Genomic DNA, 15720 nt, shown 5'->3' with positions numbered 1-15720 from the left:
TTGTTCCTCGTTCCTCGCATTCTCGACAATGACCACTGCGGATGACTGCCTCACTCAAGTTTTTGATTTAGACTGATTCCATTTCATATCTTTCTTCATTTTCTCCTTAATGCCTGATAATGAGGTAGAGAAAGCAGGAAGAACAAGGATGGCTGAGTAATTGGGTTTAGATTGTTCTCATGACTTAAGACCACTGTGAAATGTGTTTCGTGGATATCTGTGTTAATTAAAGCCTCACAGCCACTGTTGAATGATGGAGATATCTTGTTTGCAGGAGCTGTTCACCGAGGCAGAGCGCTCTTTCATACAAATGCTTTTGTCATGTGATCTTCACACGTTTGAGGATCTCACTTGCATTTGATTTCGTTACATAAAAAATCAGGCGCCTCTCTGTTAAGTCTTTATCACAAAACCACCAGTAAATGCGAACAATGCAAAGTAGCATCATTTGATTTGCACCATGTTAAATTTAATATATGTTGTCGTATGTAGCACCACATTTAATCCCAGAATCAAGGTGTTTTGTCTTTTGAGGATGGTGGAAACCTAGAGCAGATGGTACCAGGAGCGTGGTTTGAACTGACTGGGATTTTACACTGGAAATTACCTACGTTTTCTAACACATGCATCCTGTTTTTTCGATTTCCTTTTGACCTAATTAATCAATAAATTATAATCAGCTTGTTTTAATTGACATTTTGTCATCACCAAACCATAGTCAATAACCATTACACTAAAGCCCCTTTCCCACTGGACCAAAAGCTCACTAACATCAGGCTTTTGTCTTTAGCGGGGTTGCAATCAGCATTCACTCCTGGGATAAAAGGCTGTAGGAGCTGCAGGTATTTATCAGGTCCAGCTCCGATTGGCAGTGACGGAAACATGGTGGACGCGCTAATTTTTGGCCCTTTTCTTGCCCAACCATCAGCGCATTCTGACTGTCTGCATCCAAGCAGCACTTTAACATCGTTCCAAATTAGTCAGCATAGCATTTGAAAGAGAGACTGAGTAAGTAACAGATATAAAAGAATAATAAACACCATAGTATTTTCACTGGCCTCCATGCTGCTCTCTACTGTTTACTAGCCTATTTATTGGCACATTCATGATGTCAAACGTGACACACCAGAAAGAAAAGGCAAACTCGTTTACTGTCAAGGTTAGTTCCAGGTCTTTTGAAGAGAACTTTCCTTTGCCAGTAAGCAAAGAAAGAGGAAGAAAGGTTTTACTGGAATATACCGATTCAATATATCGCCAGACAGAGAACAGTTTTAGCATTTTTGGTGATGTGCAAACAGGAAGCCAAAGCTGATTTTTTGAGTTTGTGCTGTTTCATCAATGTGTCAGAAAGATCTTAATTTAATTGTCTGTGTTTGTGTGTACAGGAGGGAAGCCTTTCTTTACTCGGAACCGATCCGAGCTGAAGGGGACTTTCATCAATACCAAGCTGAAAAAGAGTCGTCGGGGGTTCGGTTTCACTGTTGTGGGAGGCGACGAGCCAGACGAGTTCCTGCAGATCAAGAGCCTGGTGCTAGATGGACCCGCTGCCCTCGACGGCAAAATGGAGACAGGTTGGTGTATTAAATTGATCCAGGACTGCTGCTTTTGAATTGTGATTAATTTAATTTTCTGAATGCTGATTGTGTATAATTAAGGATCCAAAACTTTTATCAAACCGTACCTTACATGCTAAATAAACTAACCTCTCCCTCTTCTCCAACTCTAAGGTGACGTGATCGTAAGCGTCAACGACACATGTGTGCTCGGCTACACCCATGCCCAAGTTGTGAAGATCTTCCAGTCCATCCCAATTGGCTCCATGGTCAACTTGGAGCTGTGCCGCGGCTACCCGCTGCCATTTGACCCCGATGACCCTAACACTAGCCTGGTTACCTCAGTGGCCATTCTCGACAACAAAGAGCCCATCATCGTCAACGGGCAGGAGGCCTCCAACAGCTACGACTCGCCGTCCAGCCATGGCAGTCAGAACAACAACAACGGCTCAACCAATGGAGGGGTACCCCTCAACGGCCTCCCGCGACCCCACAGCCCCTCAGCGGAGGTGGCCTCCGATACCTCTTCCCAGCACGGCTACCCCAGCGACGTGGTCACCCTGGCCTCATCCATCGCAACACAACCAGAGCTCATCACTGTACACATGGAGAAAGGAGACAAGGGCTTCGGCTTCACCATTGCCGACAGTCCCGGAGGCGGAGGGCAGAGAGTGAAGCAGATCGTGGACTACCCGCGCTGCCGCGGCCTCAAAGAGGGCGACATCATCGTGGAGGTGAACAAGAGAAACGTGCAGAGCATGTCTCACAACCAGGTGGTCGACCTGCTCAGCAAGTGTCCTAAAGGCAGCGAGGTCACCATGCTGGTGCAGAGAGGTGAGTGGAGGCTGATCCTTCCTCGTGCATGCTTACATTGTCTCAGTGAATCTGTCGCCGGTATTGTATCTGATGAGAGCAGATGGACATGAGGAAGATGGAGCGAACAGGTGTCAAGTCATACGGCGGTTTCTGATTTATGTGCCCATATGTTGAAGAATTGCAGAACAAAACAAACCTTTCCCGTGAATCTGCTCAATGCTGTTGACAAAAAATAATAGGCTTCTGCCTTACAGGCTGTCCCAGCTCACAGAGAGCTCTTTTATTGACACGCATATTTATTTATTCATGTAAATAGGGGTGGGAAGCAAAGAAGAAATTGCAAAAAAAAAAGCAAAGATAGAGGGACTATTTGGAAGGAGAAAAGGAGCCACAGAGAAGGTTGAAATATCATTTGAGGACGTGGCTCTGAAAGAGAAGTGGGAAGACAGAGTGAGGTGTTTACACTGAATAGCATTGACAGTCAGAACATTATAGCTGTCTTGAAATGGAAAGGAGGCAGAGGGAAGGAAAAGTTAAAAGGCAAGATGAAGAATCTCTGATAAGAAGGGTAAACATGGGCGAGTGAGATTTAGATGGTGTTTCAGGTCAGAGAGTCTGAACACTCTCCGTCTCTATGCCCAGGTTCTTATGCACTCCCCTCTGTTTCTGTCTGCTGTGTTTGTTGGTTGTCAAACACGTCTAGTTTATTTTAGGCTTTTAGTGTATTCCCATGTTAAGTGAGTCGCTTTAAAGATGCCACCGAAATTGTGCTGGCGCGCCTTTTATCCGCCCACCAGGCGATCTGGCTTGGTATGAGCTGAAATCATTTTGCTTGCTAATATACATTTTCAGTGTTAGTTGGTCAGTGCCAATGCTGCGAACAAAGTGCACCTGCATGCCTCCATTCACCATGCACCACCCAGCCTTTGTCGTGGTTTCTGATTGAAAATCACTGTCGCACAGAAGCACTAAATGGAAACAAAGCAACTGTGAATGGAGGATAAAACTGAAATGATTGAATTTTGGTATTTTCCCTCCAATCCCCCTCAGACTCACAGACCTCCGGAGCTCTAAACGCACTGTGTGATACAAGTAATTGGACTATTTTCTCTGTCAGACTGTCCATAGCTTGCATTGGGGCTTATTAATTCAAGTCACTGAAAGGTTTTTTTGTGTGTTTTGCACACGCGCAGTTTATCTCCTCTGTAGGGTTAAGTGCTCAGAACTGTCGAGGGAAATTGGTCCAATGAATGGTGGCCAAGTCACACTGTAGTCTCACATTGACTCCCCGTCTTTCTCTGTCTCGCTCTTTACATGTGCGACTCCGTCTCAATTTGTATCTGCGTCTCTCTCTCCATGTTGTCACACTCTCTCTTTGTCTCGCTTCTCGACACACACCCACACAGCCCAAACCGTTCCACCACCCTCCCCTCGCTGGCTTTTCACTAATGAGGAGCATTTCTTCATCATGCAAGTGAACACAAGCCCATAAAGTGATACGGCCTCATCATCGCCAGGGTGCTTAATGTGCTGTCAATAAAACAGAAGGCAGTTTAGCTGGGCTTGTGTAAACGCTGTGACGGGCTTTGATGGCCGCAGACAGACTGATATGACTGTGATAGAGGGAATGGCACTGAGCTAAAGACAAAGGTATGGATAATGATAATGCATAAGGGGCTTTGTAATTGAACCATCATCGCTAAATGGCTTTTATGTTTGCTACAAAGGATGCCAGTCAGTGGAGAAACACACAAACACAGGAAACAAATATGAAATCCAGTTTGATTTACAGTTTCTCAGAGACAGTCCTGCCCTTCTGCTGCTTCATGCAGAGGAATAGTGCAACAGAAGTTTGCTCACTGCACTTCTCCCATTTGCACATTTAAGTATCGAGTGCTGCCTACTGTATGTTTTACAGAGATCCTTTCTGATAAAGAGCCTAATGGCCCCACCATCTCAACACAGACAGTAGTTAGTGAGCCCAGTTACAAATTAGACTAGCTTTTAATTTGTCCCTTACCAGAGCTGGGTATCAAACCTCCCTATTTTTTGGTACCAATTGAAACTGTGTCCGTAGCACTTTACATATCAAAAGCTGTCAAGTCCCAAAGCCTGGCATTGAAGCCTCGGTCAGATTCATACTCTCTCTTTTTTTTATTTATTTATTTTTTTAAACCAGACACCTTAGATATAAATACGGTTGCTATTTAAAACTCTATTTTATGAGGCTTTTACAGCTGCTTGTGTTTCCACAACACTCGTTTGGCTTCTTTGTAAAACGAACAAAAGGCTTTTGTAGGAAAGTAGCAAAGCTCCATCACACTGATACCAGTATTGAACATTTTTGAATAATACCCAGCCCTATCTAGAATTTGGACAAGCATGTGAATTGTGTGCAAGTGTGAGAATTTCTTGTCGTTATGAGTAACGAAAATGATATTGATCCAGGGCTGCAAGTATTCTCTGTTACTGATTCATTTGTTTTTTCTATAAATTGATTAATTGCTTTGTTTTTAAAATGTTAGAAAAAAAATGACCTTACAAGTTTCCAGAGTGAAGGACGACGTCTTTAAATGTTTTGTTTTATCCAATCAGTGTTCGGGTTTCCAATAATAGAAAACAGACATAAAGGAGCAGATTATTTTTCACATGGGAGAAACAGGGACCAGATAATGATTGGTATATCTGCTTGATAAATGACCGCAATGATGAGGGTAATCATCAGAATTGTTAAAGATTTTCAGACAAAGGACCTCTCGACAATCGATTGGACTATTCATATTTTAATACAATCTTTAACCCCGCATTACCCCTCAGATATGACTCTGAGTAACAAAAATAATACAACCTCAAATCACACAGATGCTGATTCACACAGGACTAATATATGACTTCTGTAGTTGTGGAAATATGGCAGGTAATTGCAGTTGAATTTTACTTGACAAATTACCAACATGGCATACATGACACAGGATTAAGATCACAGACATCCTCTGCAGTTGTTATACATTACAAGAGGTCCCCAGGTAACACTGGTCCTGTGTGAACTGGGCTTTTATCAAAATCTGATGGCTAATACAGTGTAGTATATGCAAATAAAATTGATTTATGTAGACCATAGGTGGTGCTACAAATATAATACACGAGAATGAATTTAGGGAATAAATTAGTTAAAAGCTGTATTTTCAGGGGACTAGTATTACCAGGTGACCTGCTATCATGTGATTGGGAGATCCCCTCCCACGTCTGTTTTGTGCGGCGCATTAGCACAGGATAAATGAAGTCTGTGGTCTGTATTTTACTCAAATTTACTGACATCAGTTCCCAGATATGATGCACACAGTCATATTGTAACAGCACTAACAGAGATGTACAGTTTTTTTCTTTTTTTAAATGTGGGTTAAACGAAGAGAGACGATTCTGCCATACAATGTCATGTCTTATCCATCTCACCATATTCAAGATATTGCTCTTCTGATGGCTTTGAGCTTGCTTGCTTGCTCTGCGAATGGGTCTCCATGCTGTGCAGTGAGATGAGCCTACTGCACCCAGAGTGCTGTCAAAACTTTTATTTATAATTGCCAGCACAGCCTCCATAATTCAAAAACCTGAGAAAGAAGTAGAAATGAGGCGCAGAGGAAACTAAAAAACCTAAATACAACTACAAATAACCGTGTTGGCGTTTCGCATGGGACTAATATCATCACGTGACCTCCGTGTTTGTAGAAATATACGAGATAATTTGACTCGACAAATTACGGATATGGCAGATTCCCATGCACTAGGATCACAGATGACCTCTGCAATTATTACACATTACCAGAGGTCCCCAGGTAATATTGGTCCCATGCTAATAGGGCTAAAGAGATCAGATACCATGGTTACCTCTACACCATCAAAGCTTCATGGACACATACACTCTGAGCGCATTGCCGTGTATTTCTTCCTCCCACTGAATTCCCACACATTTTCTGTCCTTCAGATTTCCCCATGTTGACTGATGAATCTGTTTACATCACATATTTCTTTTTCCACGTCAGTGCCTCACCCACACTGCACCATTCACGTGTCATACGTGTCTGACATATATACACACACACACTTGCACTCATGAGAACATAAACCAAGGTTCTCGATACGGTGCCTTAATTACTCTCCTGCTCTTGCTCTCCTCGCTGCTTCCTCACTCCGGCTCGCTCCACCAGTAGCAGCGAGGCACACTGGTCTCTAATTGGGGTCCTGATGTCAGCTTTGCTTATCATACACATACATCTTTTTCTCTCCTGTGCACTCTTTTACTCTCACTCTCTTTCCATCTATCAAGAATCTGTTCCTCCCTGAGCAAACAGCACTTGTGCGTGTACACACACACATCCACACACACACACTGGCTGTCAGTCTCTACTCCAACAGTCATGCATACAATTATGGATTCGAGGCAGAGCGAGCCTGGTACAGTGTTAATTGGTGGAGATCCACCCCTCCTCCAAACCTCCATCACCCGTTTCTGTTTCCATTCCCCCACTGTCAGTGTATAGATTCATACCCACTCGCCCACATGAAGATGGGGAACCAATCCCTGAGGACCAGCGCACAGAGATACGCACTTGTTAAGGCGGCCGTGCGCAACAGCGTGCCCCCATCACCTCTCTCCCACTGTCTTTCTCACTGTGCATTAACAGGTGCACGAGTCAGCTGGCGTGAGAATGTGAGCATGTGTTTTTAAGCCACAGTGTGCTGAACGTTGGGGGGGACGAGACTGTGATTCATGGATCTCAGTATGGAAAAACCTGGCAGTGTGAATCTCATTTGCTTTCATCCTCTTTGTCTACGATGACTTACCATTTTTGGTGCTCTTGATACATGCAGAGGAAAGACCCACCCACAGGTCAGAGTATCAGGTTGTGAGACTTTGACGGTGTCTCATAAACTATGCCCACAAGCCACAGAGGTTTTACAGGCATTTTGCACGGAGATATACAGCCTATAAGCACATGGGGCATGATTTATTGCTTCAATCAGCTCTGTGTTTCGTGATACATTGTTCTTTCATTTGTCTAATTACACTCCTCTAATGTGCTCATTTTCCCCTGCCTGTCTTCTCCTGCCCTCGCTGATGCGCTGACATAATTCATTTTGGCCCCTAATGTCTTGCTGTAGCACAGACGCTAATTTCCTCTCCCCTGTTCCCTTTAAAAAGGTGTAAATGTTACAGGGTCTATCGGGACGCACACACCTGCCGTACAGCCTTTTGTCAGCGAAAACCTGTTTGGGTGTCGAAATTCTGAAACACAGGCTTTCAGTAGTCAAGCAGCTCGTGTCATTAGTCAGCTATGGAAAAATGAAGCCCATTTGTCCCATCGAGCTATACCCCATGTTTTCTTACCTGTTTGTAAGGCCTGGCAGGTGCTGCACTGAATGCAAAGGTAATTTGTGCTTGGTTGCAGTAACTGTAGCCATGTAAAGGAAATGGAAGGAAAGACAGCCGCAATGAATGGGTGAAGAGGAAGGAGGAGAACGGTGGATGGAAGCATGTCAGAGGATCACAGGTGAAGAAGGAGCAGCACGGAAACCCCCATGATGCTCTGCCCTCTCTCTCTTTTCCTCCCTCGCCCCACCTCGTGAATCATCAATCAATAGTGACACATTAGTCCCCGCTGGGCAATCAGGCCTCGCACTCCTCTTCTCCTCAGAATGAGAGATGGACCTTTTCTCTCCTCCCACGTAGCCAGCGTACGGACAAATGGCAGGTTGAGGGAATAACACAGGCAAGAGGTGTTAAACTATTTTGCAAATGTCAGTGTATTTGATGAACCGCTGCGCACTCGCTTGCCTTATCTCCTTTGGATAAATGAGAATCTAAACACCCAAACAAATGTCAGAGACCTTAGATTATCTGCATGGCTACTTGAAAAACACCTGAGAGCATCCATGGTGTTAAAGCACAAAAGGGTGTGTTTCCTCTTGTTTAGGTTTGTTTGCCTTTCCTCTCATTGCCTTTAAGTGCACTTTGAAGGGGATTTATTGTCCCCTTGAAGACAGACAGAGGGTTGAAATGTGTGTTTTCCTTTGTTTTTTCCATGGGCGTGCGGCTTAAAGAGGGTAAAAGCACCGAGAGGATCTCTGCCACGGTAGATAGCTCCTATTGGCATAATGTCAGGCAAGTGAGCAGACAGCTTGTAAATGCCTCCTGTCAAAAAGCACTCCACAGACTAGTGTTCTTTGAGGACACACGCTGATAGGCACAAACGCAATTACGTGAATTTACATAACCCACATAAACAAACTCGCAGTTACCGGCATGTACATTCACAAGGCCGGCATAATGTGGACAGTCTTGTGCACACCCATTAGAAAGAGATAAACGTTGATGATGGGTCCCAGCGCAGACCAAAGCAGGAAATCAATTCACTGTATGGGCAGGAAGCGTCGTATTTTTGCCCGCTTCGCATTAAAAATTCTGCTGACTGGCACCATAACGAACAGCATTGCAGTCCTGAAAAGCAATGATGGGGGGGGAGCGGTCTGCCCGCTAGGTGCCCACGATTCACCTTGGCTCACACCGGTTTGCTGGAGGCTTGTGCCTGTGAATCACTGCTTGTTGCACAGGGACAAGGTGAGCCTCAGTCTCCCTCAGCCCCCACCTATCTCCCATGTCTTCACACCTCCATAGCTACTGGGCGAGTTGTAAATCTCCACCAGAGCACCATCCTTTGTTTCTATGACAATGCTCTTGCACATAATCTGCACCGGGGTCTCCTCTGGATGGATGTGTGCAGCTGTGGGAGGAGGGGATTTCACCTCTGCTTTTTAAAAGCCATAGAAGGCTCGATACAGTGGAAACACACTCCTAGGTGTTGCTATTTTTTTGTCACAAGCACCACAGGCTTACTCGCAAGAAAAATGTTCCATCCAGTTTTTTTTTTTGTTTTTTTTTTTAAACTTATGCATACATGCTCTCCAGGTCATCTTTACTTTCCATTTAGTCACATTGGTACGCTCTTGTCACATTTAATTTCACTGTTTACACACACACACATAGAGAAAGCTAAATAAAGCTGTACTCTGCAGGGCTGTCACATCCTGGCTGCTGATGTACACAGCTGATGTGAGCCTTTCACTCCTTGGAGACTGTCTGTCAGTTCCCCACGGTCACCAGGCACTGTCGCCACAGTGACAGATGGACCTGCCTGTTGGAAGCCATCACTCCTAGCCGAGATCTACCAACACGTCTAACACACACACACATACGCTCGCACACCGTGGACAGACAACATAATCTGCTTAATAATGGCTTCCGTTTAGTGACTGCTGTGCTGCCAGGTTGTTGCAACAGCTCCCATTTGCTGAAGGGAGACATACAGTCGAGGGTACAGTCCCTCTTGTCAGCCTGAACCCAGTTCAGCTAAACGCAATTAATCCAAACCTCCTCTGGGAGCTATTTTTGCAGAATTCATCTCTACGGTGCGCAGCTCTTTAACTCTGTGTGTCAGTGCTTCCACCACACTTTATTTCCCCGTGTTTACAAAAGACTCCACCGCGCATTTGCACTGTCGTCTTGCACCCAAACTGTTGGACCTTAATCAGCTGTGTGGAGCTGTCACATGGAGGAAAACAAGTTGTGTTCGCTGAGTTTTTCCTTAGGCAGTGAAACAACACAACAGTTATTCTGTCAAGCTCGATAAAAACTTTTCTACTGCAACCCTCAAATACACTGGACACTTCATTATTTTGGCTTCATTGAAATTCACAATAATCAGTTAATATATCATTAATCATAAAAACTACACTTCTCACAAATTCGGTGCCCCGTAGGTTGAGCAGCCCTTCATTTCTTACTGTTGATAATGCATTTTCTGCCACACATTTTAAAATTTAGTGAGCAGAATGAAATGAGATGTAGGGGGAGCCCACAGCAGTCCTGGTCCATTATTCGAGAGCTGGAGGCGCGGAGAATTCAGTCGACACTCTCTCACTCAGGCTTTCAGTGCGCAGGCCAGCCGAGATCGCCCACCTGTCCAAAACCGCTGTTTCCTCCCTTTTGTATGTAATTAGCACTGGAGGTTGGCCCAAACACTCACAATACCTTTTGATCTGGGGGCTTCAAACACACTGTGGTGCATTACACACAGATGAGGGGAAAAAAAGAACTGCTTCTGCCTACCAGTGGAGTGTTAACCTGCACGGCTTCGTCTTCCTTGACTTTAATTTGTTTATAGATATTTATCAAAGGGCATCAAGGCCTCGCAGTGAGATTGAGCTCAGTACCTTTAAATGAAAATCTCATTTAGTGATATTACATTTACAGTAAGATCTAAGAAATTTGGAAGCAGGCACAGTGCGTTTTGAAGACCTGAATCGACCTGGGTCTGTTTTTCGTTTCCACGGGTGTGTCTGATCGAAAAGCTTGGAGAGAGTGCGCGCTGAGAGACACTGACGGACGGCAGCAGCAGATCACTTGCAGTGGATAGATGAAGGATAATCAAACGGCAGCCTGACACTTTGACTGACAGCATGCTTAGCCCGGAGAGAATACCTCGGGATTGACAGTGTGCATCTGCGTCCGCGTCGTGATTTATGTGCTCCTGAATGAATGATTCCTATTGATTGAAAAAAAAGGGGGGGTGAAAAGGGGAGAGAGACGAGGGGAAGGATGGTGGGGGAGGAAAGGAAGGAGAGGAGGAAAAAAAGCTGCAGACAGTTGGAGCTGTCAGTTGTGAATTAACCCAGATGTCTGAGAGATAAAGACACGAGCGCGTATGTGTGTGTATTTGTGTGTAAGATCTTATCCTCTCTGTTTCCCTAAAGGATTGACACACAATAGTGGCCCATTTTCTTAGATCAGACGCCGCCTAGCCTCACTCATGCTTTACATGTGTTACACGCCCCTATTGTATGTCAGAGGTGTGTGTGGTTCCTGCTCCACCCTTTGTTGAATTTTGAATCTTATAGAGGTAAATACGCACCCCAAGTCTTGCATTTCCTCTTTGTTTCATCCATTCCCTCTCCAGCTCTCATTTCCATAACTTCACACAACTGTTTATTCCATGCAGAGTCGAGGGAGCTAGGGACTGAGGGAGGGGGAGAGGGCAGTGATGTGCTCAAGGAGCAAATTTCCCTGGCTAGATCCAGGCTGTGTTAGCATTTTAGTCACCCGTCAGTCTTTTCTTTGTGTGCTTCTACGCGATAATGATATTTCCGTGATGATATTTCTGGTCACTGCTCACTCAGGCAGAACCCCGTCTGTCATACCTTTTAAGCACACTTCGATTTGTGTCGGGGAGCGCCGCGCAGAGCCGCCTGATGCCCGTGTGTTGTGTGTGTGTGTGTGTGTGTGTGTGTGCGTGTGTGTGCAGCTGCGTGGATGTTTACCAGCATGTGGGGGTGGGAGGGAGACTGAGATGGAGGGGAGAGAGAAAGAGGAAGAGGGAGGGAGGGTGGGTGATGATGCTGAGGGAAGAAAAGGGAGGGAGGACAGTGTGCAGTGAGGTGAGAGAGAGAGAGAGAGAGCGAGAGAAAGGGAAAAAAAGGAAAAGGCAGCAGGAAAGGGAGAGACGGGGAGGACGCTGCAACTGCCTATAGATGCTGGAGCCTTCGACAGCGGAGCGCGGCGCTCAGCGGACACAGGAAGATGGTCTCAGTAAGAGGGGAACTGACGGTTGCCTATAATTTAATGTTCAGTATCTTGGACTCCTTCTCCATGGGTAATGCTACGGACAGGAACTCCAGAGCACAGCTCGCTTTTCTCCTCTCTACTCATCTCTCTTTATTCTCTGGCTTAGTTGCTCTCCAGGATTCTGTCCTCTCCTCTTAAACTCTCACTTTCCTGCCTCAAACACACACTCACTCACATGCGTGTGCCACCGTCGGGTAGCCAGGCTCTGGCAAGCGCAGGGTTAGCCCTTGGGGCTGGCCCCAGTCTTCCGCTGCACCAGTCAAGCCAAGCGCTGGCCGCGGCAGTGATGCAGATAGATCACGCTGCCTGCCCCCCCACCTCCACCCACCTCCCCTCCCTTCCTCCTCAAACCCCAGCCGTGGATGGGCAAGCAAAGGAACCAAGCAGGGAAAGAGAGGAAAGGAGGGAGAAGGAGACGAGGGCTAGATGAGCACTGTTGTGATATTGTTTTGGAGTCTGCGTTGTTGTTTTTTTCCTTCCTTTTTTTTGTATTCTCCTTTTTTCTAAACATGGATGATACACTAAAACTACATTTATAACCTTCTCCTTTTTTCTTTTTTTCCCATTTCTGTCTGGCTTCACAGGGGTGGCACCTGCAAAGAAGAGCCCCAAACTGGTAAGTAGTTGTTTTTTTATTTCTATAAGCTATAAGCTCTCTCATCCATCCTTCACGCTCCTGTCCTCCATGGTGTATCTGTCAGATGGATATTTGGCTCACTTTCCCCGCCTCTCCTCTCCTACCTCATCTCTCTCTCCCTCCAAGGTGTAACTTGTGCTGATGTTGTGGGTCTGTTTGTAGACATGGGATGCTGTGCTGTGCGGGGGTGGATCCCTGTAGCTTCACATCAGCCCCCCCTCCCTCCTCCTCCTCCTCTCTGGCAGGGGCTGGGACAAGGGGCTTTGATGCACAGCGTGAGCTGGGTTGCTAACGCGCTGATGATCGCATCGTGCAGGGTGCTAAGCTTGCAGTGTGAGAGTTGAATGTGGGATCACAGCTGAGCGTCGGCCTCATCCTGTGATATCTGCTGCATTAACGGAGGGACCCCATTGACTGTGTCTGACTGAACATGTGTTTGTCAATTTTTGTTTTGCAGGATGATTTTGAGCTGGCTCCTCCATACAGTGATTACACTAGGAGGGTATGTGATGTTGTTGAGATGGGGTGAAAGTTTTGGGGAATGAGGTGTGGTGGTATTGGTGCTGGGTGTGTAATGAGTTTGGTAATAGTGGTGATGGTATAGCATTCTCATAGCAGATAAATTGAGGATGATAATAGAGTTAATGCATGATGCTTTAAAATAAGGTTTGGTTGTTAATGTGCAACAAAACATGTGAAAGATGACCGCTCATGCTGTGATGCATCGAGGCAATGAACCTAAGTGTGGCCTGATGGTGGCAAAGCAAGGATTGAGCTGAGTCTGAGGAAGCAGCAAGGATTTGTTTTCATTGCCTCAGCCCTCCCTGCCTCCCTCCTTCCCATCTCCTGTCTCCTTAATAAGTTATTGGAGCAGCAGAAACCAATGTATTAGACCAGTCCCGGAGCACACAGGGAGAACACAATGACTGCAGAAGGTCAAATCTAATAGATCCATCAAGAGCAAGAGATTTGTTTTCATTTGATTGGGGAATAGCATTTGGAATTTGTATACATCTAACTGAGAGAGAGAAACAAACAAACAAAAAAACATGCTGCCTCATTGGCTAATGGAGGCACCATTTTGTTTGATGGAATGAAAGTGACCGAAAAAATCATTTTGCGGTCAGGAGGAAGCATCAGTCCTGAGGTCTGACTTTAGCACCTAACGCGGCCTGCATTTGTGACTAATTATAGGAATGCATTGATTTTTATTTCACCGCGCAAGCCTGTGAGGTTACACTGGGTAGAGTAAGCATTCCAGCTGGATCCACGGTTATTTGCCAAAGCGTCAAGCTTCTTTTATGTCTAACAAGGATGATGAATATAAACATGAATTGCAGAGGTGTATCAGGCTGATTCAGGGAGTAATGAGTCTTGAATTTATCGAAGACACTGCTGCACTTTGAAGGCCAAACACTTTGATATGAGAACAGATGAGCCGCTTGCCTCCGCCCCTTCCTGGTGTATTTTAGTCCACCACATCTGAAGTACTGGGAGGTCACGTGACGTGAAGAGACAGAACTGCTATCATTTTCTCTTAATGTCTCAAAATATCTTGGTTTTTGTTCTCGGCCTGTAACCCTTTCCCTGCGCTGGTTTCTTTCTTTGAAAATCTGCAGAGTAATAGTGAAGACGAGACAGTAAAGAATGATAGTGTGACAAGGGTCATGGAAAGGATTTTTACTTGTACTTGAGCTCAGGATTGTATGTGCTTTACCCTGCTCAAGCACCACTCCCTTCAAATCCTCGAGCAGGTGCTTAAGTGCCCATGTTATTGAGGGGCCAGTGGCAATTTATGGGGAGTTTTACATTTCTGGCTTCACCAGTAAAACCCTCCCTTCATTTCAAACCCCACGAGTGCTTTATTCACTGTGAATATCTCTCCATATGCAGCAGGGGATGCAGTTCCTTGTTAATACATTCCACTCTGTTAAACAAAAGGAATAGGCAATGTAACCTCGTAAGCTGAGCTACAGTTGTTTCTCCCACAGCTGAATGACTTAATCATGAGAAACCATTGAGGTCTTTTTTTTTTTCTCCCTTTGCTAAAATAATTCCCTGAATAAAATAGGTTGATTATTCTTTGTGCTGAATGGTAACACAACAATGGTTGACATTATACACTTTAGGTTCTGCTCCCTTTTACCCTAAGGAGCAGCAATCTTTAATCTGTCTGATCTTTAATCCAAAGTTCTTCCGTATTCTTCTTTAATCTTCATCCCTCGTGTCTTCTACGCTGCTGAGCATGCAGTAATTTTTTTTTGTCTCTACCAGTCTGTCAGTGCTCAGTTCAGCCTCCGTGTTCACAGGTGTACAACACAGCTGACTTTCAATTGTCAAATGATATCCATCTGCTTCTTCAACAGCAATTGTCGAGGAAGGACAGTCAGAACAGCTCCCAGCATAGTGTCTCCAGCCACCGGAGCACCCACACAGACTCGCCCGTGCACCCGTCCCTGGCACCCCCCCTCAGCGAGAGCATCGCTCCCCCGCCCCCCTCTCAGCCCCTGCCAGGCCTGCCGCCCCAGGACTCCCCAGCAGACGGGACCATCCAAAGAAAACCGGACCCCTTTAAGATCTGGGCGCAGTCCAGGAGCATGTATGAAAGTAGGCGTAAGTATATACATTTTTGGTGGCGGTTGGATAAGGGGCTGCATGGGGCTGGTGGCTCAGTGGAGACCCTTGGTGTGTTTAAATGGTACTGCACATTTTGGAGCAAGATTTGGGATAAGAGATAAGTCTTGTGCATGTAAGAACAGGTTAATATTCCCAAGTATTCACATCGAGGTAAGAATGGAAACAGAACTGTTTGATACACATTTAAGTTAACGAGATGTGGTTGTTTCTTTTAAATGTTTAATTAAAAGAGTAGTTCAGCATTTTCTGAAATCAGCTCATTCATTGTCTTGAGAAGATCGATACCACTCGCATATCTGTGCACTGAATGTAAAGCTAGAATCAGAAGGCAGTTAGCTTAGCTTAGCTTAGCACACAGGAAGCAGACGGAAACAGTCAACCTGGCTTTGTTCAAAGAAGTT

At 45.3% G+C, this 15720-nt stretch overlaps 1 protein-coding gene across 17 annotated transcripts in view; it reads left to right on the top strand.

The window, feature by feature from the left end:
• Nucleotides 1-15720, top strand: part of magi1b (membrane associated guanylate kinase, WW and PDZ domain containing 1b) — a 172378-nt gene that overhangs the window by 132881 nt on the left and 23777 nt on the right. For 8 of the 17 annotated variants that reach the window (XM_033626926.2, XM_033626927.2, XM_033626924.2 and 5 more), the window contains 5 exons: nt 1386-1571; nt 1728-2387; nt 12630-12661; nt 13140-13184; nt 15049-15295. In XM_033626926.2, coding sequence (XP_033482817.1) covers nt 1386-1571; nt 1728-2387; nt 12630-12661; nt 13140-13184; nt 15049-15295 — 1170 coding nt within the window. The remainder of the gene's footprint in view (nt 1-1385; nt 1572-1727; nt 2388-12629; nt 12662-13139; nt 13185-15048; nt 15296-15720) is intronic. The other 9 variants (XM_078167298.1, XM_078167301.1, XM_078167297.1 and 6 more) reach the window with 2 other exon arrangements.

The sequence above is a fragment of the Epinephelus lanceolatus genome, chromosome 1 (genome assembly GCF_041903045.1).
Source record: "Epinephelus lanceolatus isolate andai-2023 chromosome 1, ASM4190304v1, whole genome shotgun sequence".
Taxonomy (NCBI): Eukaryota; Metazoa; Chordata; class Actinopteri; order Perciformes; family Serranidae; genus Epinephelus; species Epinephelus lanceolatus.
This window is presented reverse-complemented; position numbering and strand designations above follow the sequence as displayed.